The following is a 27910-nucleotide window of genomic DNA, read 5'->3' on the forward strand; positions in this document are numbered from 1 at the left end:
GTGGCTCCTGGAGTGTCCAGCGAATATCTAGAACAGGTGTCATTGATTCACCAGGTTTTGGTCTGTCCAGGATGGCGGGCAGGCCAGTGGGAACGTTCTCCCACGGGGGATCCTGGTGGCCCTCGAGTGGCTACCCTGTAAGAGGGGTGTGGGCTGCACGCCTGGGCTCCGGGTCAGCCCTGGCTCCGCCCCTGGTCCAGGGCTGTGTGGCTTTGGGATTGTCCTCTGTGCCCCATGAAAGGCCTGTGGGAAGATTCCATGAGCGTCTCCATGTGAAGCCCGGTGTCTGTTGAAGTTGGGTTAGGTCCCCCTTTCTAATTATGAGTAATGGTACTTTATTACGGGTTCACTGTGTGTTCTAGGCTTGGACAGTCGTGGAGTGAGATACTCGCGTGGGTGGGCAGGTGGCACGGAGGCCTCTGGTCACCAGGGGGCGGCCTGGGACCAGGGAAGGGGGGCCAGCCCTTGACCTCAGTCTGTGATGAGAGGGATGGAGACCCCTCCCACCCCAGGCTGTGCTGGAGGATTTCCAGCCAAGTCTAGGGAAAGGCGGTGGGCTCTGGCTTGACTGTCACTGCCCCCCACCCCCCCGCCCCGAGCCCGGAGGCCTCCACCCTTCTCTGTGAACCCAGGAGGCCACCGCTGTGTCCCCAGGGGTGGGTGTGCGGAGCGGAGGATGTGTACCTAGACTCTGAGGAGAGCTCCAGGTACTCCGGGGGGAGGGATGCGGGGGGCGTGGAGCTCAGAAGGCAGTCCGGAGATGCCGCTGGGCCGGGCTTGGGGGGTCAGCTGCTTCTCCTCCACCCTAGGGGGACCAGGCAGGACAGCCGGAGTGGCACATGCGTCCTCAGGTGTCAGGAGCTGTGTTTGCCTTCTCTCCTAATCCTAGCATGTGTCCACCTGCTTTTGCCCTGAGAGGATCAGACACAGTGCAGTCACTTAGGCCAAGAGTTGATACCTGCTGTGTGCCAGGTCCTGGGCACCTCGGGGGAGGCCGACTCCACTCCTGGGGGACACAGGTCTACATTTCCACGTCGTCCTGGGCGGGGGGCTTCTCTGAGGCCCAGGGAAGGCCCCGAGGTGGGAATGAGTGGAGGGGCCAGGTGGAAGGGAGTCCCAGCAACCGGGGGTTTATCTCATGTATCTGAGCCCTGCCCCTCCGCTGCTTCAGGAACATCATTAGGGGAGGGGGTGGGGACAGTGAAGTTGTGCAAATAAACGCCACTGTCCTAGGCCTGGCGGTGAGGGGCGCTGGCGTGCCCATTTAACGGAGCTGCACGCCGCTGCTCTCGGAGTGCCCAGGCCTGCCCGCCGGGCCCGGGGGAGGGAGTTCGGGCACCGTTGAGCCCCGTGGCAGGCGGGAGCTGTTGGTGGCATCCGGGCCTGGGGTGCCGCTGGGCGGGTTTCACAAGCCCGGGCAGGGGCAGGCCCAGGGCAGGAAGAGCCGGCGGCTGATGTAAGCCCTTGCGCAAACCCCTGGCTGCCAGCTTCCGGAGCCGGCCACCCGCCCGCCCGCAGAGGAGGAAGCCTGGGGCCTGGCGGCCCGGAGGCCCCGCTGCCCGGGCTGGGGCTGCATGGGCGGACTGACCGGCCACCATGGCCCTGGGTCCCGAGGGCTTGGCGCTGGAGTCCGGTGAGGGGGCTGGTGGGGATGGGATGGGGGACCCGGACGCGGGGTGGTGGTGATGCCACGTGGTACCAGGTGTGCTCCTATCGCTCCGCCTGACGCCGGCCCGCTCTGGGCAACAGGGAGGAGGCCCTGCCCCTTGTGTGCGCCCTGAAGGGCCTGGGGGGAGGTTTGGGCCTCCTGTGCCCCCGGGGAGGTGGTGAGGGCGGGTCTGTAGGCCCTGCGTGGAGGCCTGTGGGGACTCAGAGGGTGTGGGTGGGCATCTGCGAGCCCCCTGAGGGCCGGGCTGGGGCCCCCTGGGCACCCGAGTCACACATTGTCTGTGACCCCCTGCAGCCACTTCACTCTGGGCCGCTGCAAACAGTGCCCGCATCGCAGGGGCTTGGAGAGGTTCCCTGGGGGGCACTCGGGGAGCTCTTACCTCGGTGGGCAGAGCTGGTGCTTGGTACCTTTCAGTGAACGGGCGCTGCTGCTGTTTATTATTATTATTATTGTTAAATGCGTGCGTCTTCCTTCACTACAATTCTCAAGGCAGGCGTTATTATCCCCATTTTGCAGACGAGCAAACAGAGGCCAGGGAAGGGAAGCCCCCTGCCCAGGTCTCATAGGCCTCCCCCGGCCTGTGAGCTGGGGGCCTGCCAGCGTCTTGCCCTGAAGGACGGGCACGTGGAGCTTAGGGGCAGCACCCCTGGATGGCAGGAGGGAGGACGCACCCCTGCGGGTGGGGGCCTGGCCAAGTGGGGCGTGGCAGGGGTGGGTGCGGCTTCCACCCAGGCCCCAGCCGATTGTCCTTCCTGGTATCAATCGGCCCCCACGCCCCCATTTGAGGGACCCCCAGTAGGAGGAGCTCTGCTCTCTGAAGGGACAGGCCTCCCTTGTCCACTGCTCTCATTCATCCCCTGATTCACTTGCTAATTCCCTGTAGTTCTGGGACAGGCTGCTGGGCTGCATTCAGAGCCCCTGGTCACAGGCTGTGGAATCAGGCACTTCCCATCTCTGAGCCTCAGCTTCCTCATCCGTTAAATGGGCACACGGTTCCTCCCGCACAGGGTTGGCTGAGGGGTTGGTCCGGGCCTGTCCAGGGATGCCTTGGGGTCCTTGGAGGCCATTCTCCAGCTCTCTGGTGTCCTCCGTGGTCCAGAAGCTCAGAACCTGAGCCCCCTTCCACCTCGTCACTCTATGGCCTCCGGAGGTCCCTGCCCCGCACTGAGCCTCAGCTTTCCGGTGCAGATGGGGAGAACCATACCCCCTCTGGCCTAGGGATGGTAACGCCCTTCTGCCAAGAGTGTTGGGTGCCCTGGAGGCACCTGGGGTCTCATTGGGCAGTTTTCTCAAGCCCTGAGTCTGGCTGAGTTGAGCCAGGGTGGTCCTGAGTCCAAGGGGCTGCGGTGGGGCAGGGCGGAGGGGGTTTGTTTGGTCTCCCTGCCAGTGTCAGCTTCGAGAAGCAGGGAGAGGCGGGGATGTCGGGGCGGTGGGCTGGGCGGCGGTGGCCTGGTGTTTGCCTGACAGCCCCCCTTCTTTCTGCAGGCGAGGCCTTCTTGGGCAGCTTTGTGGCCAGCGGGATGGGGCCCTCGGCCTCATCCCATGGGAGCCCGGTGCCCCTGCCCTCTGACCTCTCCTTCCGCTCCCCCACCCCCAGCAACCTGCCCATGGTGCAGCTGTGGGCCGCCCATGCCCACGAAGGTAAGGAGCGAGCCAGGCGGGCGGGCCGAGGGCGCTGGGCCGCTGTCCCCGGCACTTCTCAAGTCTGCCCCCTCCCCTCTGTCTCCACGGTCAGTCCTCCATGCTGTGGCCCGTGGGGCCCAGCCCTGGTCATCCAGCCTCCTTGCTGTTCTTCAGATGCTCAGCGCTCCCTCGTGGCGCTGTCCCAGGGCCTTTACACGTGCTGTTCCCTCCGCTTGCAGCCCCGCACCCCAGCTCACTGGCTATCTCCTGTTCCTCCTCCAGGGCTTGGCTCAAACACACCCCCCCACCCCACCCCGGTTCCACCTCCCACTTGTGATGACACATTCATCTGTGTGTTTTTTCGTGAGATACCTGTTTCCCCACCAGAGTGAGCTCTGAGGGCAGGGCCTAGTTTGCTGCTGCCCGCTATCTCCCCAGTGTACAGTCAGCTCGTCGGTCATCGTCATTGTGAGGGCAGTGGGACCAGGTGCCATTGGGCTCTCTTGTTGCTGTTCTGCGGTGACGCCCCTAAATGTGGAGAGGTCTGCCGGCCCAGAGCAAATCCTGGGCCTCCGTGGCGCCTCAGTTTCCCCTCTGTCAGTGAAGGAATGGGCCTGGGGGGCTCTGAGTGCACCCTCCACCTTGGGCTCCGGTGGATTTTAGATGCTGGGTGCTAGCTCGCTCCTGCTGCCTCCTGGGTGTCCTGCGGTGCTCCCGGGTCGGGTGCCTGTTGCAGGTTCAGGCTTTCCTGGGCCTTTCGCCGCCCACTGTCTCCCCACTTCCTTCTCTGTGCCAGTTGTCACCAAGTGCTTCCGTCCTTGTCCTGACGTGTGTGTGCCCCGCACGGAGGGGGCGATCCTGCCTCTAGGACTGGGATGGTGGGCAGTCCTTCCAGGCTGGGGTCCCATCTGAGCCTCCCATTTCCACCAGCCCAGAGCGGGGGTGCTCGAGGGGCCTGAAGGGCAGAGGCTGCCTCTGGTGCCTGTGTGCCATCAGCCTGACTCCCTTTTCTCCTTTGCCAGCAAATACCGGTAATAATTGTAATGATAGCAAACAATGCGGTGTTCTTCCTATGCACAAAGAACTGCATACCTGAACTCACTTTATCCTCAGAACAAGCCGTCAGGAGGGACTATTATGCCCATTTTACAGATGAGAAAGCAGCGGGAACCAGTGCCTAGCTAGGAGTGTTGTTTCAGTGATGAAGTGAGATAACGTGTATCAGGTGTTCCTTATCGTTTCGTGATTGTTGTTAATGTCATTGTCAGGTGGGGCTGTGGGTGAAGATGTGCGCCCAGTGTGGCCAGGGACGGGTCCTGCATCTCTGGCCTCAGAGGGAGTGACTGGGGGGCATGGGGGATCCAAGTCCCTCAGGGATCACCAGTGGGTCTGAGGTCCTGTAGGACCCACCGCCCAGGCGGAGAGGCAGGATCCTCCTCCATTGCCCCAGCACCTGCTCACCTGTCTGGCCTTCTGGGCCCTGCTGAATGGCTCTTGGGCCTCTATTCCTCGTGTACTCTTTTAGGCCTCTTGTTTCTTTCTCCGTGGCCTCCGTTTCCTGTCTTCTGCACCCTGTAAGGCCCTGGTCCTGGGGCATCACTGGTGGGGTGGAGGGGGTTGTGGGAGGTTAGGAGGACCCCTGGCAGGAGGAATTCTTTCCTAGCAGCACCTGCCTGGGAGACCCAGCAGCTGGAGATGCTGGGTAGGCTGAAGTTCAGAGAAGGCAAGCCACCTGCTTGGCGTCACACAGCAGAGAAGTTAATCCAGTAAACCACTCAACTGGGTCCATGTTGGGCTGAGGTTAAGAGTTCTGGTGACCTCAGTTCAAAGCTAGGCTCCTCTGCTGGGGGACCTCGGGCAAGTGGGCCTCTCTGAGCCTCAGTTTTCTCATCTGTAAAATGGGGATATTAAGAGTATTTGCCTCACAGGTTTTTTTCCTTTGAAATTTAAATGAGAATAACAAAGGCAAAGCAGTTGAAAGGGTTTGGTCTGTGATTAGAACTGCCATCTACCTTCATCATCCTCATTGCCCTGCACTGGGTCCAATTTGATTCTCTTCCTGGGGGATTCGAGAGCCCTAGCCCCTGGGGGCTGCCTGGGACTGGAATGCCAGGATTGGGAGGGGGCAATCCTTGCTGTGGGAGCTGGTGGTAAACCTCAGGGCTCCCAGCACCAGGGGGCTGACAGCCAAGACACGATATTTCCAAGAAGCAGAGAGGGTGGAAGGAAGCTCCCGGTGGGAGGCATGAGGTGTCCCAGCTGGCTTCTTTTCTCTCTTGCAGGCTTCTCCCACCTGCCCAGCGGGCTGTACCCATCCTACCTCCACCTGAACCACCTGGAGCCCCCCAGCAGCGGGAGCCCCCTCCTCAGCCAGCTGGGCCAGCCCAGCATTTTCGATACCCAGAAAGGTCAGAGGGCAGGAGTGGGGAGACTGGGGGGAGCTGCGGAATGAGGTTGGGAGGGACCACTACCCAGTACTCCAGGCAGCATCCCAGCTGTTTCCCAAGACCCCAGCCCCCAAGGGCCCCCACAGGCTTTCTGGGCCCACCCATAGCCTTCTGGAGCCTTCTAGTTGTCCTGCCCTCGTCTAATCCTGTTGGGCCCTCTGGGCAGCTCTTAATTCTGGCCTCTCCCCCTTTCACAGATGAGAAAACTGAGGCTCAGAAAGGTTAGTAGGTGGCCAAGGCGGGGTTTCAGCTTGGTTTTATCCATTTCCAGAGCCTGCCCTCTCCCGGGCTGCGCTGTGCATGGCCCTCCTCCTTGCCCTGGGGTCTAGGGCACCCTTTGGGGCCTCCCTTCCCTCTCCCCCCGGCAGAGGGGGCACTCGCTCACGGCTGCGCTCTTTCTTCCCTGCAGACGGCTTCTACCTGCCCGCCCCTGGAGCTCCGGGCGCCCTGCACTCTCATGCTCCCTCCTCCAGGACGCCAGGCGGCCACTCGTCGGGCGCCTCGACCAAAGGCTCTTCTCGGGAAGGTCCAGCCAAGGACCGGATGGGCCGCGGCGGGGAGCCGCCCCCACTGTTCGGCAAGAAGGACCCGCGGGCCCGCGAAGAGGCAGCCGGGCCCCGCGGCGTAGTGGACCTGACCCAAGAGGCGCGGGCGGAGGGCCGCCAGGACCGTGGGCCCCCGCGCCTCCCGGAGCGCCTGTCGCCCTTCCTGGCCGAGCCCGGGCCCCCGCGGGCATCGGGCACGGCCGCCACCGAGTCCAAGGGCAAGAACCCGCCGCCGCTGCCACCACCGGCGCTGAGCCTCTGCAATGGCGCGGGGGACGCGGGGCTCCCCGCACTGGTGGCCGAGGCGGCCCGCGGCTCCAAGGAGACTGCGCGGCAGGACGAGAGCGCACGGCTGCGGCGCGCAGAGGCCCTGCTTCCCGGGCCCTGCCCCTGCCCCTCGCCGCTCCCGCCGCCGCCCGCGAGCAAGGGCCCGCCTGCGCCCCCCGCCGCCTCCGGGGCCTTCGCCGCGCCGCAGCCCGCCCCCCGCCGGCGTCTACACCATCTTCCCAGTGGCGGCCGCGCGCGAGGCGGGCCGCGAGCACCGTGTGGTGGCGCCCACCTTCGTGCCTTCCGTGGAGGCCTTTGACGAGCGCCCGGGGCCCATCCAGATCGCGTCGCAGGCGCGTGACGCCCGGACCCGGGAGCGCGAGGCGGGCAGGCCCGGCGTCCTGCAGGCCCCGCCCGGGTCTCCGCGCCCGCCCCCGGACCGACCCGAGAGCCTCCGCGAGAAGAGCTCCGTGATCCGCTCTCTCAAGCGGCCGCCGCCCGCCGAGGCCCCACCGGCGCGGGCCGCGCGCTCCTCCCCGGACCCCCGGGCCTACCTCCCCGCCAAGGAGCTGCTCAAGCCCGAGGCCGAGCCCCGGCCGTGCGAGCGCGCCCCGCGCGGCCCCGTCGTCACCTCCGCCTCCCAGCAGGCCGCCAAGCTTTTCGGCCTGGAGCCAGGGCGGCCGCCCCCGCCCGCCGGCCCTGAGCACAAGTGGAAACCCTTTGAGCTGGGCAACTTCGCCACGACGCAGATGGCCGTGCTGGCCGCGCAGCACCACCACGCCAGCCGTGCCGAGGAGGAGGCCGCCGCCGCCGCCGCCACGAAGGCCTACCTGGACCCCGGGGGTGCGTTGCCCCGCGCCGGGGCCCCCCTGCGCCAGGCCGGGCGCCGACCTGCACGCCGCGGCCCACGGGCCGGGAGAGGCCTCGGCCATGCAGAGTCTCATCAAATACAGCGGCAGCTTCGCCCGCGAGGCCGTGGCCGTGCGCCCCGGCGGCTGCGGGAAGAAGAGCCCCTTCGGAGGCCTGGGCACCATGAAGCCCGAGCCCGCTCCCACGGCTGCCCCGCGCGCCCAGGCCCGCCTCCCGCACCCCGCGGGCCCTGCAGCGGCTGGGGGCCGGCAGCTGAAGCGGGACCCGGAGAGGCCCGAGAGCGCCAAGGCCTTCGGACGCGAGGGCTCCGGTGCCCAGGGTGAGGCGGAGGTGCGACACCCACCCGTGGGCATTGCGGTGGCCGTGGCCCGGCAGAAGGACAGTGGCAGTGGCCGGCTGGTGCCTGGGCTGGCGGACCAGGAGCGTTCCCTGTCTCTGAGCAACGTCAAAGGTGGGTCCCGGGTCCCACCCCCACCCCCACCCCCCCCCACCCCCACCCCCACCCCCCCCACCCCCACCCCCACCCCCCCCCACCCCCACCCCCACCCCCCCCACCCCCACCCCCACCCCCCCCCCCACCCCACCCCCACCCCCCCACCCCACCCCTACCCCCACCCCCACCCCCACCCCACCCCCACCCCACCCCCCACCCCACCCCACCCCCCACCCCCACCCCCACCCCACCCCACCCCCACCCCACCCCCACCCCACCCCCACCCCCACCCCACCCCCACCCCCACCCCCACCCCCACCCCCACCCCCACCCCCACCCCCACACCCCACCGCCCCCCACCCCCACCCCCACCCCCACCCCACCCCCACCCCTACCCCCCACCCCCAACCCCACCCCCACCCCACCCCCACCCCCACCCCACACCTACCCCCACCCCCACCCCCACCCCCACCCCCACCCCACCCCCACCCCCACCCCACACCTACCCCCACCCCCACCCCTCACCTTTTCTTCCCCCTTCACCTCCCCACCTTTGCTCTCTGCTTCTACCTGCCTCCTTTTCTTGTGCAGCCCTCTCTCCCACCTTCCTGGTACTGTTTGTCCTTTATCCCACTTGTGGGCTGTGGCTGCTATTTAAAGTTTATTGCTTTTTCTGTTACACACATAGAAAAATGTGTAAAATGCAAGAAAGGAGAAAGAAGAAAAGGGACCATTAGATTTTTTCCACCACCCTGAACACTTTGAGCTCTTTCCCCAGGTTCACTTTCCCGTTTGATCTGCAGAGCCTCCAGTGCACTATGATCTTGGGCCTTGTGTTTTTCCCTTGTGGGTGGGCTCTTGCTTTTGCCAACTCAGTTTTTTTTTTTTTTTTTTTTTTTTAATTTATTTATTTATGGCTGTGTTGGGTCTTCGTTTCTGTGCAAGGGCTTTCTCTAGTTGCGGCAAGTGGGGGCCACTCTTCATCGCGGTGCGCGGGCCTCTCACTATCGCGGCCTCTCTTGTTGCGGAGCACAGGCTCCAGACGCGCAGGCTCAGTAGTTGTGGCTCATGGGCCTAGTCGCTCCGCGGCATGTAGGATCTTCCCAGATCAGGGCTCGAACCCGTGTCTCCTGCACTGGCAGGCAGATTCTCAACCACTGCCCCACCAGGGAAGCCCCACCAACACATTTTGTAAGTATCATTTTTTTTTTTTTTGTAAGTATCATTTTTAATGGTATTTAGTGTTCTGTCCAGAGCACGCACCATAGCTCAGTTAGCCGTTCCCTTGTGGCATTTTAGTTTTCCCTTCTCTGATGTTTTTGTGTTTAGGAAGTTACTTTGAATATTTTTGTGCATTGCGCCTCACTGATAACTTTGAGTCATTTTCTAAGAATAGATTCCTACGAATAAATTAGCTTTAAGCTTTCAATTCCAAGTCCTTGAGGGAGGTAACCGTGCCTTACTTAACCTAGTTCAGTGTTCCCAATACCTAGCGTTGGGTCTGGCGCATAGTAGGTGTTTGATAAGTGAGTGAATGAGTGACTGAGTGTGACAGATGGAAAGTAGGGCCCCGGCATTCCTGTGGTCTCGACATTGAATGCCTTTGTGACTTCTTAGGTAGTTAGAGAGTTTATATGCTTGTTTGCAGCCTGTTTTGTTTTAGACTCCTCGGAATTGTGTTTTAGTGTTAACTAAAAACCCCCCAAACAATCGTTGTTAAGTTCAGTAGGGAGGAATGGTGCATTTCTTTTAACTATTAGTAAAGTTGAATATCTTTCCAGAACTCGGTTGATTGGTTACATTTCCGTTTGTCCCTTGCATATTTTGCCATTGGACTCCTTCCTGGGATTTTGGAGAGTTGCTATTTGCGGCATTTTGGTTGGAACTCTGGACTTGGGCCGCCCAGAGAGAGCCCAGTATTGAGCCAAGGGCCCCACCTGTGGGTCAGGCACTGAGGCTGCCCCGCTGCTCCAGGCCGTGGTCAGTGTGTTGAGGTGTGGCGTGTTGGCAGGCTGGGGTAAGGGCCCCGGAAGGAAGGCTGTGTCCCGCTGCCCCTAGCTCATGTGACTTTTTAACAGTCGGCCTGGGTTTCCTCGCTGAGTCTCTGTCCCAGCCCCCAGTTCGCTCCCAGACTCGCCAGCTGCAAGCTCAGGCTTGGCTCACGTCGCGGCCCCCGCGCGACCTGCTTCCCTGCGCCTCCTAGATTTTCCAAGATACACAGGCATCTTGGGTGCACGTCCCCTGTGTCCCCGTCCCTCCCTGAGCCTGGCCCTCCTGTGCCCGCCCGCACTGACTCCTGCCTGGGCTTCAGCCTCTGTCCACAGTGAGCGGCCAGTGCTGTGTCCTGTCACAGCTGCTTCCTAGACCCGTAGCCCCAGCCCTGCTCTCCCAGAGGAGCCTGGTAAGGCTCAAGGCTGCCCTGGGTCTCGCCCGGTCGCTGCCCATCTGAATGTACCACAGCTGCAGAGGGTCTTTATCCAGACAGAAGGCTCAGAGCAAGTGATGTATTAGGGAATGTTTGTTGAGCTGAGCCCATCGTTCTGTGTGGCGCCCCCCTGGAGCCAGGGAGGCCCGTCCTCTGACCCCAGGGGCTCACATGAGGCCCTGCCTTAGTCTGGGATTCAAAGTCTGGGCATTGGCCCTTGGCTTGGAGGTGGCCGGCTGGGTGGTGGAGAAGCCCGCTCACTATGTGGGCAAAAGATCTTTTGGGGTCCTTTTTTGAGAAGAATGCTCGTGTGACATGATACGGCACCCCAGTTAGGACTCATGGTCCCCAGAACTCATCCTGGTGCCCAGAGTACCTGGCTGTGCCCAAGGGACCTGTGTCCATGGGGTTGTGAGTGTGTGTGGGAGGATGTGTATGAGGGAGTGTGTGTGAGAGAGTGCAGGTGAGAATGTGTCTGTGTGTGTGAGCGTGTATGTGTGTGCAAGTGTCGGGGGCAGGAGGGGAGAGAGAGAGAGAGGATGGGATAGTTTGGGATGAGACCTTCAGGGATTATTGGGCTGAGACTGTCTTTCTGTTTGCTGGTGACCCCTGGAAAGTGAATGGAGTCTTACTCTCCTTAAAAAAAAATGCCTGTAAGAAGTGGTGATTTTTCCCCAATCTGGACGACCTTGGGGGAGGGGAGGAGTTGGCGTTACCCCAGCTGAATGGTGGTTGTCAGCCCGGGGCTCCTGGGTCTTCCCGACCTCCCGGCTCCTACTTTGTACTTTGTGGAGTGAGTCCTCTGCCTGTCAGTGAGTTCACATCCAGGCTCTGCCTTTTGCAGCTGCGTGACCTTGAACCTGAGGCCTAAGTCCTCTGGGCCCTGGTGTCCCCATTTACTACGTGGCGCTAGGGAGGGCCTCCTCGTTCCCTGATGCCAGGTGGGCTGAGGCGCTCGTAGTAGGTGCTTCATAAACAGGCCTGCCTTTTTTCTGTTCACGTTCGGTGCCTTAAGGGCTCAGAGCTTCTGCCGTGAGCCTGAGATCCTTTATGGGAAATGCCCCGAGGGCTCACCCAGGGTCTGGTCTGGCTACAGGGGTCTTGCACCCTGAGATGGATGAAGGACGGGCGTCATGTACACCTGTGAGCCCCAGACAGCAGTGCCCACGCCCGAGAGGCCCGCAGACCAGCACCTTCCCTGCCGTTTAGCAGGTGGCCCCACGTAGTCCCGGCCACCAGCTCCTCCTGGTGGATCTGTTGTTATCCCAGCTTCACAGATGGGAGAGCAGGGCCTGTGGCGGTGAGGTGACTCGCTCTGGGTCACCCGGCTAGAAGAGGCGGGCTGAACTTGAACCCTTAAGCTCAGACCTGTGCCTCCCATCTCTCTGTCTTGCCCGTTATCACCTCTATGGTGGAGTCGAATTGGGGACCAAATCTGGGGGGCTGTGATGGTGCCCCCACCCCGCCCTGCTGCCCATCACACTGGGCAGAGCTGGGGTTGCATCGGGTGTAAGCGGTGGTATTGACCCCAGACTCTGGAAAGCACAGAATTGGCCGGAGGTGATGGTCGCCATATCTGCAGAAATGCTCAGATGGAGTCCAGGAGGGAGTTGCCATGGGAACCGGGCCTTAGCCTGAGCCTCTGCCGTTATGGCCGGATTAGAGCATGTGACCCACGGAGGGGCTGTCAGTGCTGGGGACGGGGGCCCTGGGGCAGGGCTGCAGATGGGTGATGGCAGTAGTGCTGCTGTTTCACCGGTGCCCACCCTGTGCGGGCTCTGTGTGTGGAGGGGTGTGCACCCTGGTGGTCAGGAAGACCCGGTCAGACCGCGATGCTAGCCTGACGCCTCCTTGTCATCAGTGGTGTGACCTGGGTAGGTTACCTTCCTGTGCCTCAGTTTCCTTATCTGGGATGGGATGAGGGCTGGAACCCACCTCCTGGGTTGATGACCACTGAATGAGTGTGTGCATGGAGAGGGCCCAGGGCCCTGCTGGGCACAGAGGCGGCTTTGAAATGTTGGACGTCTCCAGAGCTCATGCCTCGAGGGCTGGGGTGAAGGGGTCCTGGGTGTGTGGGACCTCGGAGCAGCTGACCCTCTGCCCCACACACCTCCCTGCTAGAGGAGCTGGTGCCTTGCCATCCTGGAGCTCAGCACAGAGAGGCGATGGGCCCTCTGGTTTGCTTGTCCACAGGTGGCTGGAGGGAGGTTGGTTTTCAAAGCCTTAGTCGGATCATGTCTCATCCCTGCTCAGAACTTCCTCTGGTTTCTTCTTTTACCTTGAACAGAATCTCAACCACATTCCCTTCCATGGCCTGTACCTGACTCTTCACCTGCACCCTCTCTTCCTTATTATTACTCTCTTCAGCCACTGTGGCCCCCTTGATGTTCTTTGGCACGCTCCTGCCTCAGGGCCTTGGCACCTGCCCTTCTCTCTGCATAGCTCACTGTTTCTCTAGCTATCCTCATGAATTCATTCATTCACTGCCCACGTATTTGCTGAGCAGCTTCCTCTGTCAGGCATTGTGCAGGAGAGAGGTAGACAGCCAGGAGTGTGACTGCTCAAACCAGAGCAATGCACAGTCTGAGGAGGAGACAGACGGTGAACAACCAACAAGCAAAACGTCTGTGTGTTGTGCTCAGTGCTGTGAGGGAGAAAAATAAGGGAGCATGATAGAGGAGAGGTGGTCTGGGAGGGCTTCCTGGAGGAGGTAGCTTATGAGCTGAGCTCTTACTGGGGAGGCTGAGTAGTACAGAGGGAAGGGTACTCTGGGTGGAGGGAACAGCGTGTGTGGCCCTGAGTGTGACTGGAGGGCAGGGAGGCTGGGGGTACACTGGAGGGGACAGCTGGGCAGCATGAGTCAGGCCCAGGGGCTTGGTTCCATGGGGCTGGCCCTCCATAGGAGGGACAGGTATGAGCAGGAATTAGAGGGAGCAGGTTGGCACAGGAGGACGAGGGTGGTGCCCCGGGGCGAGGCGGTGGAGGGCATGTCACATTTCTTTGGAGATCAACTGAATTTGGAGGGAGCGGTCTGGGGCTCTGGCCTGAGTGACCCTGGGGGTGGTGGGTGCTCCCAGGTGGGCGGGCCTGCATACAGGTTTCTGGTGCAGGTGGCACTTAAGGTGGGAAGCCCTTGAGGGCCTGCGTGGTGACAGCCAGGGCAGTGGAGAGGCATCAGGCCTGAGGACAGAGGTCTTGGGGGCAGGCCACACTGCAGGCGCCTGTCCCTTCTGGGGACACCAGCAGCTCTGTGCCAAAGCCTGTCCGCCACCCCAGTGTGGCCAGTGGGCGGGAGGGTCTTTGGGGTTTCTGTGGGCCTGGGAGGCCATCCCCGCGGGAGAAGGAAGCTCGGACACATGCTCTGGTTTCCCAGTCCAGCTGAAGGACTCCGGATGGCCCTGCCTGAAAGCCCGGGGTGGGAGTGGGGCCCACAAGCAGGGCCCCTTCCAGTCCTTCATGAAGGGGGCGGGCGGGCTCAGGGTCCCCTTGGATTTGGGAACCACATTGACACTGGAGGCCGGGACACCCTCACTGGGTCTCACCCCGAGTTGGCGCGGGCTTGTTCTCCCACTGCCCGCCTTTCCCCTCTGCTTCCTGTACCTCCTGCCATGCGCTGGGAACAGTCGTGGGGACCCGGCGTTGGCACAAGAAGAGTCAGCTCAGGGCCTGCATGGGGTGACTTAGCGGGTGGCCTGGGACGCAACTGTGTGACCCATGGGGGCCAGGTCGGTAAGAAGACTCCTTCTCCCACCCTCACTCCTGCCCTGCCGGTGCCCCAACTCGCTGGCTTGTCTCTGCTTAACTTCACACGCTGCTTCCTTGTTGCTCCAGTGGCTTCTGGAACTTGCAGACCCGCCCCCGGTGGCCCCTGGCCCATCTCCAGCTGCCTCCCGGGATGCGGCCCCTCCCTGATTCTAGGCTGCCTGCCCCCCACCCCGTGTGCGTGGTCCATCGGGCACGTGGGCTTGTTTGGCTGCCCCTCCCCGTGGGCTCCTCTTCTTTGTTCCGGGGCGGTGGGTTTCCACCTTCCTGAAGGGGAAGGAGAAGCCCCTGCATCCCTGAGCCTCTCCCGGGGGCTCTGTTCTTCGGGAGCTCCTGGTGTTGGGGGTGCAGGAGGGGAGAAACGATGGGGAGATGCCTGACGGCCTCATTCCAAGTTGGGTCCCCGCCCACGAGGACCATGAGTGTGGGGAGTGCTGGGGGGCCCCGGCGAGGTGGCCCTGGACACTTGTCTCCAGCAGAGTAATAACCGATAAGGTCCGGGGCCCTGGGGGTGGCTTCCTCCCCGGGTGTACCTCCCGAGACCTGGGTGGGAGGACACCAGTCCAGCATGACTGACCCTAGAGAAGGAGTTAGTCCAGCCTCGGGGGTTTCTCTTTCGAGAAAAGTCTCAGCTGCCAGCTGAGTGGCTTCTGCTGCTGGTGATAGCGCCCGCCTCCTGGGCCCTAGCCGGCCCGGGGCGGCCACACGCGCACTGACTTTTGTCGTGTGGTGTAGAAAACGTCCAGGAAGAGTGTCTGGGGCAGGTGGGGCGAGGAGGGCTGGACGCTGGGTGCCCTCCACGAGCTCCTGCCCCTGCAGAACTGGCCGGGACTTGAGGACCTGCCTTCTCTGCTCTGGGGAAGGCGGGGAGCTCATGGAAGGTGCAGCTGGACCAGCCACGGGTCGGGGGACGTCCCCTGGACACCAGGGCAAGGATGGGTGAGCCGGATGGCAGCCCCCATATCCTCCACTCGCCCACACACACATAGCGTTCTCTGGTTTCACTTTTCCGTCTTGATTTTGAAAAGATCAGCCACAGGTCTGCAGCAGACAGAACCATGACGGGGCCTCGGGGTGGGGGGAGGCTGATTTCCCGTGACCCAGGCCTCGCTGTGCTTCTGAATAGCAACCTCTTTTTTGGGTTGTGGTTTCCCCTCCATCCTGGCCCACCCCCAGAACCTGCCTTTCCGGCGTTAAAGTAGTGAAACCGTGTCAGCGAATGCCACTCGGTTTATACCGTGTTGTTACGCGATCCGTGTTAACGATGTTTTACTGCAATATCCCGGTTACCTGTGCGAGTTCCAGGTAGGCTCTTTGAGGGGCGATGGAGGGACGTTTCTGGGCACGGAGGGCATCCGGCCTGGGTGAGGGAACCGCTCAGATGCTGAGGGCTTGTTGGGGCCCTGAGTGGGCCTCACTTCCTGCCTGTCTCCCCGACCCAGGGCACAGCCGAGCCGACGAGGACTGTGGGGATGAACGGGCCAGGCACCGGGAGGAGCGGCTGCTTGGGGCACGGCTGGACCGGGACCAGGAGAAGCTGCTCAGGTGAGGGCCTGGGGCAGCCCGGGAGGGCCTGGGAGCCCCAGGGCAAGGGTGGATGGCCCTACGTGGCTGCGGGGTGGTCCTTAGAGTGTGGGACACCCTCCCGAGGAGGGCCCCGGGGGCCCTTTGCCGAGCCCCCGCTGGCTCTTCTGTCCACCGGGTGCAGAGTTGGCCCAGCAGCAGCCTGGTGTCCCCCGGTGACTTGGGGCGACACCCCTTCTCTCCCACCCGTCCCTGGGGCCGTCCGGCCTGTCCCTGATGCCCCTGTTCGCTTCCAGAGAAAGTAAGGAGCTGGCTGACCTGGCCCGCCTGCACCCCACCAGCTGTGCTGCTAACGGCCTGAACCCCAACCTCATGGTGACCGGGGGCCCGGCGCTGGCAGGTTCCGGTCGCTGGTCCGCTGACCCTGCGGCCCACCTGGCCACGCACCCCTGGCTGCCCCGCTCGGGCAGCACGTCCATGTGGCTCGCTGGACACCCCTACGGTGAGCGGGAGGGCGGCGGTGGGCCGGGGTGGGGAGGCCTGACGTGTTGCTTCTGGAGCACAGCGCCGGTGGCTCGTGCAGGGACAGCACTCCTCCTCTCTTCCCCGTAGTTCAGCTCCCTCACTGCCCAAGCTGGGCCATTATTATTATTATTATTCTCTTATAAATTTATTTATTTTATCTATTTATTTTAGGCTGTGTTGGGTCTTTGTTGCTGCACGCGGGCTTTCTCTAGTTGTGGCGAGCGGGGGCTACTCTTCGTTGCGGTGCGCGGGCTTCTCATTGCGGTGGCTTCTCTTGGTGCGGAGCATGGGCTCTAGGCGCGCGGGCTTCAGTAGTTGCAGCACGTGGGCTCAGTAGTTGTGGCTCGCAGGCTCTAGAGCACAGGCTCAGTAGTTGTGGCGCACGGGCTTAGTTGCTCCGCGGCATGTGGGATCTTCCCGGACCAGGGCTCGAACCCGTGTCCCCTGCCTTGGTAGGCGGATTCTTAACCACTGCGCCACCAGGGAAGCCCCTGGGCCATTATTAATGGCACCAGCATCGTGGGCCCTTGGCCAAGCCTGTTTGTGGACAGTGCCCAGAGCGGGCGGCTGGGCGCGTGTTCACAGCCCTTACTCTTGGCTTCCTGCTTGGAGGCCCAGGAAGTAGAGGATGGGGGAGTAGGCTGGGCCTGGGTCCCCAGCACTGACTCGGGCATGGGTCTCTCCTAGGCTTGGGCCCCCCTTCTCTGCACCAGGGCATGGCGCCTGCCTTCCCACCCGGCCTGGGGGGCTCCCTGCCGTCGGCCTACCAGTTCGTCAGGGACCCCCAGTCGGGCCAGCTGGTGGTCATTCCCAGTGATCACTTGCCTCACTTTGGTAAGTGGCGGCCCCGTGGCTGGGGGCAGGGGCTGTGATGGCCTTCCACAGAGAGACTGTCCCAAACGCCGTGGGAGGAGGACTGTCCTCCTATGGCAGGGGGTGTCCACCCAGCAAAATAGGGTGGGTGTGTCATAAAGCCACAGGGGTCCTTGTTTTGATGAGTTCCTACCCAGAAAGCCCACGTGGAGAACCAAAGCAGGGCTTCCCTGGTGGGAGGCCTGGACCCTCTGCCTCGGTGCCCCCATCCCTCAGGAATCCACTTTGCAGACCACTGGGTATAGTAGGAGAAGGTGTGGAGTCCCCACGTTGGCCCCGGGCCTGGGATGTGGCTGCCCATGGCAAAGGGAGGAGGACAGGCTTCTCCGTCCCCAGGAAGCAACTGGAGGCCCAGCTGAGCCCAGCTCTGCCTCAGCTTCCCCATCTGTAAAATGGGGTGATGGGCACCAGGCGGTAGGTGCAGCCTCACTGTCTTCTTGCCCCCAGCGGAGCTGATGGAGCGGGCCGCGGTGCCACCCCTTTGGCCGGCCCTGTACCCACCAGGCCGCAGCTCCCTGCACCATGCCCAGCAGCTGCAGCTCTTCTCCCAGCAGCACTTCCTGCGGCAGCAGGAATTCCTGTACCTGCAGCAGCAGGCGGCCCAGGCCCTGGAACTGCAGAGGAGCGCCCAGCTGGTGGTGAGTTGGGGTGGGCGTGGTCACAGGAAGGCCGTGGGGACAGTGGAGACCCTTGCCGGAGCTCCTCTGTTGTTGGCGAAGCAGAGGGGTCAACCAGCAGAAAGTCCAGTTCTGGACTGTGAGTCGGAAAAAATGAGAGAGGCTGGTGGTCAGGGGGGGGCTCCTGGAGGAGGTGGCGTCTGCCCAGAGACCTGAAGAAGTTAGTTGTGGAGGAGCCCTCTGGGCAGAGGGGATGGTGTGAGCAAGGCTGAGAGGTGGACAGAGCCTGGCAGGGGGCGGGTGCAGGTAGCAATGGGGAAACCAAGGCGGGAGAGGTGGTCCTGTGGGCTGGAGATGTTTACATTGGAATTGAAGGGGTCCCTGTGGGCTCCCGCTGTTTCCTGAGCCCTGCCTGGCCCGGCTGGGCGCCTGATGGCCCTGGGCTCCCCTCTAGGGCCGGGGCTGGCCTCCACCCACGTTGCCTGATCCCATAACATGGGCGACACTTGGTGTCCCCACCGTGTGGGTGGACTCCCTAAAGCCCACAGCCTTCCTGCCTCCTTGAAGGTGTTCCTGGACGTTTGTCCTCTGCTTGGCCTTGCCCCTCCTTTCTTGTGCAGCAGCTGCTCTGGAGGAGTCAACCGAGGTGACACAGGCAGCAAATGGGGCCCTGGGTTTGAACCTTATTAGTTCTGCCACGCCTGGCTGTGTGCCCTCCGGCAAGTGAATTCAGCTCTCTGGGTTTCAGGTTTCCTCCTGTGGAAATGGAGTTGCTAGTAATTTCTGTGTCATCGGGTTGTTCAGTGAGATTTAACAGTCGTGACAGTGGCTGGGGCATGGAGCCTTTCTTCCCCATGTGATTGTGCGCCGATCGCCTGGCCCCTGGTGAGCACGGGCTGTTCGTGAGCCAGCTCCCTGCCGTTTCCTCAAGCCATCGAAGACCGGGAAAGGCTCCCCCCGCCCACCTTTTGAGGTGTTTTGAGACCCAGATGTGATAAGGCAGGAGAGTGCCCGCAGGTAGTGAGTTCTCCGTGCAGGTAGCTATCCTAGTGTCATGAAAGAGCCTCACACCTCCACCGGCCCCCCTCGCCCTGACCGTGAGGGTCCCAGAGGGGCCTGGGTCTAGACCGGAGGGCCCCCCTAGCCCCATCTGCTGGAATTCTACAAGGAATGCTGTGCTTGTTACACGTACCGTGACGGAATGTCAATCTCAGGCTGGGGGTGTGGGCGGCCTGCAGCCCCAGACCCTGCCTGAGGTTCTCTGGGGGTCGTGGGGACCCCGGGGACAGGGCAGCTGGTGGGCGATGGGTCCTGCCGCGCTGACCCTGCCTGCCGGCCCCCTCCCCAGCAGGAGCGGCTAAAGGCCCAGGAGCAGCGGGCGGAGATGGAGGAGAAGGTGAGCAAGCGGAGCCTGGACGCCGCGGGCAAGGGTGGCCTGGGCGCCTCGGGCCCCGGGCTGCTGCCTCGGAAGCCGCCCGGCCTGGCCGCCGGCCCCGCGGGCACCTACGGCAAGGCCATGAGTCCACCGCCATCTCCCCGCGCTTCCCCTGTGGCTGCCCTGAAGGCCAAGGTCATCCAGAAGCTGGAGGATGTGTCCAAGCCGTCCACCTACGCCTACCCCGCCACACCCAGCTCCCACCCCACCAGCCCGCCGCCCGCCTCCCCGCCGCCCACCCCTGGCATCACCCGCAAGGAGGAGGCCCCCGAGAACGTCGTCGAGAAGAAGGACTTAGAATTGGAGAAGGGAGCCCCCAGCCCTTTCCAGGCCTTGTTCTCAGGTAGGAGCTGGTGAAACAGATCCCCATATGGTCGTTCACTCCTTCACTCCTTCAACCGGTCAATCCTCCTTTCTGTGTTGAGGCACCTACCGTGTACCTGGCCCACCGCTGGGCTCTGGAATGAATGCCCGAGGACACAGCCGGCCGTCATCTCTCTCTAGCCTTCCCTCAGTGGTAGGGTCAGGGGAAATGGGTGTAATGTTAGAAGTAGGTTCTAAGTTCAGAAGGACCTGTCTGAGCATTGAACAAAGTAAGACCTGTAGTATATTTAGCACCATAGCTGGCCCATAGTAGGTGCTATGTTGTCGCATTGACGATGAAACAGTGTGTTCTGGGTAGTACTCCCACCCCACACATGCCCTCTTCCCATGTCCTGTGTTGGTCGGGACATGCAGCCGGTGGCCTTGAAGGGGCCTGAGGCCTGTGTCCCTCTTCCCGTGGGAGGACTTGAGTTCGAATTCCGAAGTTCAGGTTTCTGCCACCGGAACGCAGTGTGTGATCTTGGGCAGGTGGCTGCCCCTCCCTGGGGAGATTCGATGTCTTGCTAATCAAGCCAAGTGTGGAGCACGTGCCTGGCCCCGGTGCGGGGTGAGGGCGCTCCGTGCCTCTGTCTCCCCCGGTTTGGTTCATACTGAGCCCCTGCTGCTTGCCCCGCTCTGGGCTGGGCCTGGGGACACTAAGACCGTCAGCTGCACACCATCCTGCTCTCGGGGAGATTACACTCAAGGGTGGGAGTTCAGAGCAGAAAAGTGAGGGAGGGGAGCCAGGACTGTGCTGCTATTATTTTTTGAACAACTTGGATGCCCCAACTCTGCTTTAATGGCGTGGGGCGGGTGGGTTCTTGTGGGACGGAGGGCAAAGTCGGCACCGGCTGGGTGGGGACCATTTGGGGTCTTACTGAGCATGTGCTTCTGGCCCAGCCTTGTGCTGGGTGCTGAGGCCGGAGGGACCAGAGAAAGAGCCTTTGAGACCTGAAGACCCTCAGGGACAGGATGGTGGCCAGTTTTTCTCTCTGTGGCCCAGACATGCAGAAAAGCCCTGGGGTTCCTCAGATGCCGTCTGGAAGGGATCCCAGCCCCGCAGGCCGGCCCAGCAGAGAGGGTGGCTGGTGGGTGGGTGTTGATGGGGACACACGGGGGTGTCGGACATGGCAGGAGAAGGGGCCCCCGCTGACCCTTGGTGTCCTCGGCAGATATCCCACCCAGGTACCCGTTTCAAGCCCTGCCACCACACTACGGGAGGCCCTACCCATTCCTGCTGCAGCCCACGGCGGCTGCCGATGCCGACGGCCTGGCCCCCGACGTGCCGCTCCCGGCCGATGGGCCCGAGCGCCTGGCGCTCTCGCCTGAGGACAAGCCCATCCGCCTGTCCCCGTCCAAGATCCCAGAGCCACTGCGGGAGGTCCCAGACGAAGAACCGCTGGCGGAGCGGGAGGTGAAGGCGGAGGTGGAGGACATGGACGAAGGCACCGCAGAGCTGCCCTCCCTCGAGTCGCCGCTGACGCTGCCCCCTGAAGAAGCCCTGGCGGCCCCGAGCCCGGCGGGCGGCTGCACGGGTGGCCTGCTGGAGGCCCAGGCCCAGGCGCTGAGTGCCGGCGGCCAGGGGCCCGCGGAGCCCTCCGGGTGCCCGGACTTTGCCGAGGGGGCCGAGGCGCGGGTTGATTCACCGGGCCGGACAGAGTCCTGCGCGGCCGCCCCGGACCTGGGGGCGCGGTTGACGCCTGAGCCGCTGGTCAAGGCTAAGGAGGAGCCAGTGGAGGTGCCCGTGGACGTGCCCATGGCAGAGGCGGTTCCCGAGGAAGATCTGGCCCAGGCGGCCCCGAGTGAGCCCCGGCCCAGCCTGGAACTGCCGGACTGTGACGTGCCCCCTGGGGAGGGACAGTGCCTGAGTCTGGAGGCCCCGGAGGCCGCGCCTGTGCCCGGCAGCGCCTGCTTCCTGGAGGAAGCGGGCTCCGATCAGTTCCCGCCCAGCCTGGAGGACCCGCTGGCTGGCATGAATGCCCTGGCGGCCGCGGCAGAGCTGCCCCAGGCCAGGCCCCTGCCCTCCCCGGGCGCTGGAGCCCCAGCCCTGGAGAGGCTGGAGGCGGTGCAGGGCCTTGTCCTGGAGCCGAGCTTCCTGCACGGCATCACCCTGCTGAGCGAGATCGCCGAGCTGGAGCTCGAGAAGAGGAGCCAGGAGGTGGCAGGTGAGTCATGCCGGGCGGTGGGCCTCTGTGGCTTGCTTTTTCCCTTTCTATTTATTCGTTTTTAGGCCGCGTGGCTTGCGGGATCTCAGTTCCCCAACCAGGGATTGAACCTGGGCCACGGCAGTGAAAGCCTGGAATCCTAACCACTAGGCCGCCAGGGAACTCCCGCCTTTCCCCCTTTTAAGGAAAATTTTTTAAAGTAGGATTTAAAAAATTTCAAAATCTCCAGGATATGGTTTATTCGTGTGCACTTAAAAAAAACTGTGGTGAAATATACATATTGTAAACTTTTATCATCTTAAGCGTTTTTAAGTGTACAGGGCAGAGGTGTTACGTACACATTGTTGTGCAGCCAGTCTTTGGGTTTCTTAGTGGTGAAATTTCTGCTTGTTCTGTCAGTGGTGAGTTTTCTAGTAGCAGGATGCTTTGGGTTGTGCGGGACCAAGACTTTTGTTTTAACTGGTTAGAAAAAGTCAGGGGAAATTTATTGGCTTGTGGAACCGAAGTATGTCAGTAATTAGGTAATATTTCAGGTATGGCTGGATCCAGGTGCTCAAACCAAGGAGTTTCTTTTCCCTCTTCCCTGTCTCCCCCCACCCCCCTTGTTTCACTTCTTTCTGTTGGCTTCATTCAAGGTGGGCCCACTGTCCTTATGGGGGTCACTGATACTATCTCCCAAGCCCATGGGCCTGCTCAGCTCAGCAGACACACAAAAGAGGCCACCTCTTTCCACGTAGCTCTGGCAAAGATGCTGTGAGGCAGTCTCAATGATTGGCTGACTGGGGTTCCCGCCTTTTGCAGAAGCAAACCCTGTGGCCCAGGAGATGGGATGGACCAGGCTGATGATGCCCAGCCCTCGATGGGGGGGCAGCCACTTGCAGGGTGTAGGGAGGGGCGGTCCTCAGAGGGAATGGCGTGCCTTCAGCAGAAGGGGCCGTGAATTCTGGGCTGGCACAAAACCGCTGACATTCGACATAGAAACTGAGGTGCTCCAAGGCATGTGTGAAGAGGCTGTGGGTCAGGCACAGCCTCGCGAGCCCACGCTCGGGCCAGAAGCGGCACGGAGGAGGGGCCCAGGCCCGGCTGTGGAGGAGATAATAGCGCCGGACGTTTCGGTGTATTTCCAATAGAATTTCTCCTACGCAGACACACACTTCCAAAATCAAGGTCATTTTGTAAACAGTGCTCTGTAACCTGCCTTTTTCACTTAGTATATGCTTTATTAAACATTTCTCAAAGCTGTGTGTTCTTAAAACTTTTTTTTTAGGGATTACACAGTTTTCTGCCTCGTGGAGGCCACAGCCTACAATGACACAATCCTAGATTGTCAGGCATTTTCATTTGCCTTTTTTATTCCCTCCCTCCCTCCCCCTCCCTCCCCCTCCCTCCCTCCTTTCCTTCCTTTCTTAGCTGCTGTAAATGATGTGATGATTACTCTTGAGGAAAAATCCTTGTCCACACCTCTGTTTTCCCAGGGATTTGTTCCCAGGGGTGGAATTGCTGGGCCAGAACCAGGCCATATTTTCAAGGCTCTTTCATTGTCATGGTCAAATGCCCCATTCCAGGAAGCTTGGACGAGTGACACCCACCCCGCCTCAGGCGGCTGTTGTTTTGTTGTTGTTGTTCTAAAGTTCATTGTTTCTTTTCTCTCATTTAAATAGTTTGGTACCAAAAAAAAATTTTTTTTTTTCCCAGAAGAAAATGAAAACCCTCTTGATCCTACCAACTGGTGGGTTTTCAGTGGAGACCACAGAGGGCCAGGGGCATCTGGAAAGGAGGGGGCTAAGGATGGGTCACCCGGTTTGGGGGTCTCTGCACACTCTTGCCCCTTTTCACACTCCTACCTCATCCACCTACTCATGCAGCTCCTACTGTGTGCCCGGCACCGTTTTGGTGCTGGGGGCCAGCGGTGAGCCAGGCCATCTGCGTGCAGCCCTCAGCACTGGTGAGGTGGTCTGGTGGTAAAAGGCCGGGAAGGGGACAGGGCAGGGGTGGGAAGGGTGGTCTCCTACAGCGCGTGGCCACGGAAGCCCCTGTTGGTAGGTGGGGGAGGAAGATTCTTCTAGGGAAAACCATGCCAGGCCTAAGGAACAGCAAGTGCAAAGGCCCTGAGGTGACTGTGCGTGTCATGTTAGAACAAAGGCAAGGAGGCCAGGGGCAGGAGCAGAGCCGGAAGGGGAGGGTGGTGGCGAGGAGGTCCGTGGGATAACTTGGGTGAGGGGTGATCCCGGGGAGGTCTTTCACTTGGAGTGAAATGAGAGGCCGTAGGAAGGTGGTTTTGAGTTGAGCTGATAGGATCAGACTTACGTGCGGTTCCTTTGTGGGCTGTGTGGAGAGCGGACGCAGGGGTGAGGGCGGAGGTGGGGAGACCCAGGCGGAGGCTCCCGTCTCCATCCAGGCCCAGGGTGGCGAGGGGCGCACAGGCGAGGAGCAGGTGGGTTCTGGGTGGAAGCTAGGGTGCAGCCAGCAGGCTTTGCTGGTGGGCTGAGCGTGGGTGTGAAGGGACGACGCCAAGGGCTGTGGCCTGAGCCGCTGGAAGACGAGAATTGCAGTTTCTGAGCTGGGCAGGTGGGGCGGGGAGCGTGTGTGGGGGAAGCCCAGCAGCTGGCGCGGACACAGATGTTTGAGCTGGGATGCCCTCAGCGGTCTGCAGTGGCGCCTGCGGCCCCAGGGCTGGGGGCGGCGTCAGGGCTGGAACGTGCCCTCGGAGGCACCGGCGTGCAGGGGTGTGTGCACCACAGGGGCGAGGGGGGCCCCGGTGGCCCTCTCCCTTCGACGGTCGCTGACGGACACTGAGCATCGGTCCCCTGCACGTTCTGTACAGAGCTGGGCCGTGAGCGGTCCCGGTTCGTACAGCAGGCCCAAGGCTCCTGGGCCCGTTAGTGTTTTTCCCACAGCCCGCGTTGCTTCCTGGAGCCACCAGCCCTCCCGCTTTGCCCCTCCTCCGCACACAGCTGCCCACAGTCAGCGAACCTGGTTGTCCCCTGGCGTGCTGGCCGTCCTTCCCGCCCTGCAGCGCCGTAGCCTCTGTGACTGACGCCTGGTCCCATGGGGGTTCCAGTGCGCGTCGGGCCCCTGTTCCAGGTCACCTCCACATTGGTAAAGCCACAAGGTTGGTGTATTAGTCAGCTCGGGCTGCTGTACCAAATACTACCAGATAGGGTGGGGTGGGGTAGGGTGGGGGTCGGGGGGGGTTCTTGAATGACAGAAGTGTGTGGTTTCATGGTTCTGGAGGCTGGAAGTTCTAGATCAAGGTGTCAGCAGGGTTGGGTTGGTTCCTTCTGAGGCCTCTCTCCTTGTTGGCTTGTGGGTGGCCGTCCTCTCCCTGTGTCCTCCCATGGTCTTCCTCTGCGTGTCTCTGTATCCAAATGTCCCCTTTTTATAAGGACACAGTCACATTGGGTTAGGGCCCACCCTAAAGACCTCACTTTAACTTGATTCCGTCTTTAAAGACGTTACGTTCTGGGGTATCAGGGTTAGGATTTAAACACGTGGATTTGGGGGCACACAGTTCAACCCACAGCTGCTGCCCTCGGGTCATCAGGCTGCCCTGGGCTGTCAGTCCTGGGGGGCCCCTGCAAAGCTGGTGTGTCGGAGGGTGAAGGAGGTGACGGAGTCGCTCTCTGGTCCCCTCTGTGATGGAGCAGGTCCCCCCCACCCCTCCCCAGCAACTAAGAGATCTTACAGCTCGGAGGACCTTGAAGGGGTTCTCTGCTTTGTGGCCTCAATGTCCCTAAAGACAGAAAAGCAAAACCAGTGACTCTGAACTGGCCACCGGTGACACTTGGTTGTGACAGCTTGCGGGGAGTACTACTGACATCTAGTGGGTAAAGGTGAGGGACGCTGCTAACACCCTACGAGGATGCCCAGGAGAGCCGCCCACAGCAGAGAACAGTCATGGAAATGTGCATGGCCCCAGGGTTCAGAAGCCCTGATCCGGGCAGTGCAGTTGTTAACTGCATTGTCGATTTTAGGGAACTGTGCAGTTGGTAGTAAGGAATACACTTTTTCCCTCCAGCACATGTAGGACATTCACAAAAATGGATCATATGTTAGATCACAAAGAAAACATCCATTGAAAAACGAAAACTCATGTTACTTTAGTAGAAAGACTGTGGAGAAATAGGCTCTCAGGTACCATTGTTGAGATCCTGATGTGGTTCAATCTCTTTGAAGGGCATTTGGAATGTATATCAAAGATAAACACATATACCTTGATCACGTTAATTGCACAGGCAGCATATTTCCTAACACGGTGCCTACCCATTCACTACAAAAAAAAATCAGGAGCGACCTAAATGCCATCAGTGGGGGATGGGGATCATTTAGATAAATTAAAACTCATCAGTACAAGAGAATTCTAGCCTACTGTTGCTCCCTTTGGCCATATAAAATTGCTGATATTCTAGTGTTTTCGACTTACAGAAATGGCACTTTTTGTAAGGCTCAAGCTATAATGTGAACACATGTTGGTATTTTTGTGCTAATGTGAAAAGACTTTAAGTAGAAAAAAGAGTGTGATATGGTATTGATTGATTGATGCCATTTTTATATTTATAAAGGATGCCTGTGTGTTACATACGTTTGAATACGTATAAAAGTTTCTGGAACCACCTGCCAGCCACAGGGAGGGACCTGTGTTTTGGGGAGGAGAAAGGCTTTTGTTTCGTCACACCCTCTGCTTGGTTTGTGGTTTTTATCATGTGCACATGTTACTTTTACAGTTTACAAAACTTATCGTGGGGCTCTTTTTTTCTTTTTTTTTTCTCGCTGCATTGGGTCTTTGTTGCTGCGCGCGGGCTTTTCTCTAGTTGCGGCAAGCGGGGGCTACTCTTCATTGCGGTGCGCCGGCTTCTCATTGCGGTGGCTTCTCTTGTTGCAGAGCAGGGGCTCTAGGCGCGCGGGCTTCAGTAGTTGTAGCACGTGGGCTCAGTAGTTGTGGCACACGGGCCTAGTCTCTCCAAGGCATGTGGGATCTTCCCGGACCAGGGCTCAAACCCTTGTCCCCTGCATTGGCAGGCGGATTCTTAACCACTGCGCCACCAGGGAAGTCCCGGGGCTCTTTTTTTCTGATCATGAAAACCATGCATATTCCTCATGGAAGATTTTAAGGACAGATAAGCAAAAAGAGAAGCGCAGTTCTAGAGAACAGCTCTGCCGGCCTTTGTTGACTCTCTGTGAGTCTGTACAAGTGTGTTGTGAAGAACAGGACGGCACCATGTGCCCCGCACTCTTACCTGTTCTCACTCGGCGCCCGTTTCTGGTGTCTGGGAAAGGCCGCGGGGTTGGGGGGGGGGGCGGGGCGGGGGAAGGCCGCGGGCCGTCAGCATCCTGGGGGCCTGTGTGGCCTCAGGCCATCCATGAGCCTGCTCTGGGCCTCGTCCTCTTCCCGCTGGGGGCCTGAGGGGTGGGCTGTGGTGCCTGTGAGCCCGGCCCCCGGGGGCTCGGGCTCACGTCTCTCCTCCCGCAGGTGTGGAGCGGGGCCCAGCGGTGCGGCCCTCGCTGGAGAGCCTGCTGGCGGCCAGCAGCCACATGCTGAAGGAGGTGTTGGACGGCCCCTTCGTGGACCCGCTGAAGAACCTGCGGCTTCCACGGGAGCTGAACCCCAACAAGAAGTACAGCTGGATGCAGAAGAAGGACGAGCGGGTGAGGTGTCCCGGGCCAGGCCTGGGGGGCTGGGAGGGGGGGCGCGGGGTGCCCCCAGAGAGGCCACCTCGCCTGGGCCTTGGCAGGCTTTGCGTTCGGAAGGGCCTGTTCCGCACCCAGCTTCCGCCACCAGTTTGCTGGGTGGTCCCGGGCAAGTTGTCTCCTCTTCCCGGGTCTCGGTTTATCACGTAATGGCGTGTCAAGAGTGCCTCCCGTGGGTGACAGCTTGAGGGCTCAGGGAGAGCAGACCTGGCTGCGCCCCTGCTGCCCGTGGGCCTTGGGCAGGCGGCTTCATCTCCCTGTGCCCGCGACAGATGATCCTACAGCCAGCTCTGCCTGAGCCGTCCTTACGGGCCAGTTCGGCCTGGACACAGCCCTGCGAAGTTGGCTTTTCGGTCCTTGGCGTGCAGACGGGCAGTCCGTTTTGCTCAAGGCCACAGCTCGTGAGGGGTAGAAATTGGGTGTGACCCGGGCCCCTGGTCTCCGCTGTGAGGTCCCGCACCCCGGCCGAGGGCGGCGTCCTCACCCGCCCCTCCCCGCAGATGTACGCCATGAAGTCGTCCCTGGAGAGCATGGACGCCGTGGAGCTGGACTTCCGGATGCGGCTGGCGGAGGTGCAGCGCCAATACAAGGAGAAGCAGCGCGAGCTGGCGAAGCTGCAGAGGCGCCGCGATGCCGAGTGAGTGTGCCCCGCCGGCCCGCGGCCTGGGCTCTGTAGGCG

General features: G+C 61.3%; 1 protein-coding gene across 1 annotated transcript in view; it reads left to right on the plus strand.

Annotated features, from left to right (window-relative positions):
- TNRC18 (trinucleotide repeat containing 18) overlaps positions 1–27910 on the plus strand; it is an 86432-nt gene that overhangs the window by 18910 nt on the left and 39612 nt on the right. Inside the window, 13 exon segments of the mRNA XM_059896726.1 lie at positions 3155–3310; positions 5575–5700; positions 6149–6738; positions 6740–7417; positions 7419–7872; positions 15484–15586; positions 15862–16067; positions 16778–16924; positions 17411–17601; positions 18929–19358; positions 20551–21543; positions 27014–27189; positions 27732–27868. Coding sequence (XP_059752709.1) covers positions 3155–3310; positions 5575–5700; positions 6149–6738; positions 6740–7417; positions 7419–7872; positions 15484–15586; positions 15862–16067; positions 16778–16924; positions 17411–17601; positions 18929–19358; positions 20551–21543; positions 27014–27189; positions 27732–27868 — 4387 coding nt within the window.

This window comes from Balaenoptera ricei, chromosome 15 (assembly GCF_028023285.1).
Source record: "Balaenoptera ricei isolate mBalRic1 chromosome 15, mBalRic1.hap2, whole genome shotgun sequence".
Lineage (NCBI taxonomy): Eukaryota > Metazoa > Chordata > Mammalia > Artiodactyla > Balaenopteridae > Balaenoptera > Balaenoptera ricei.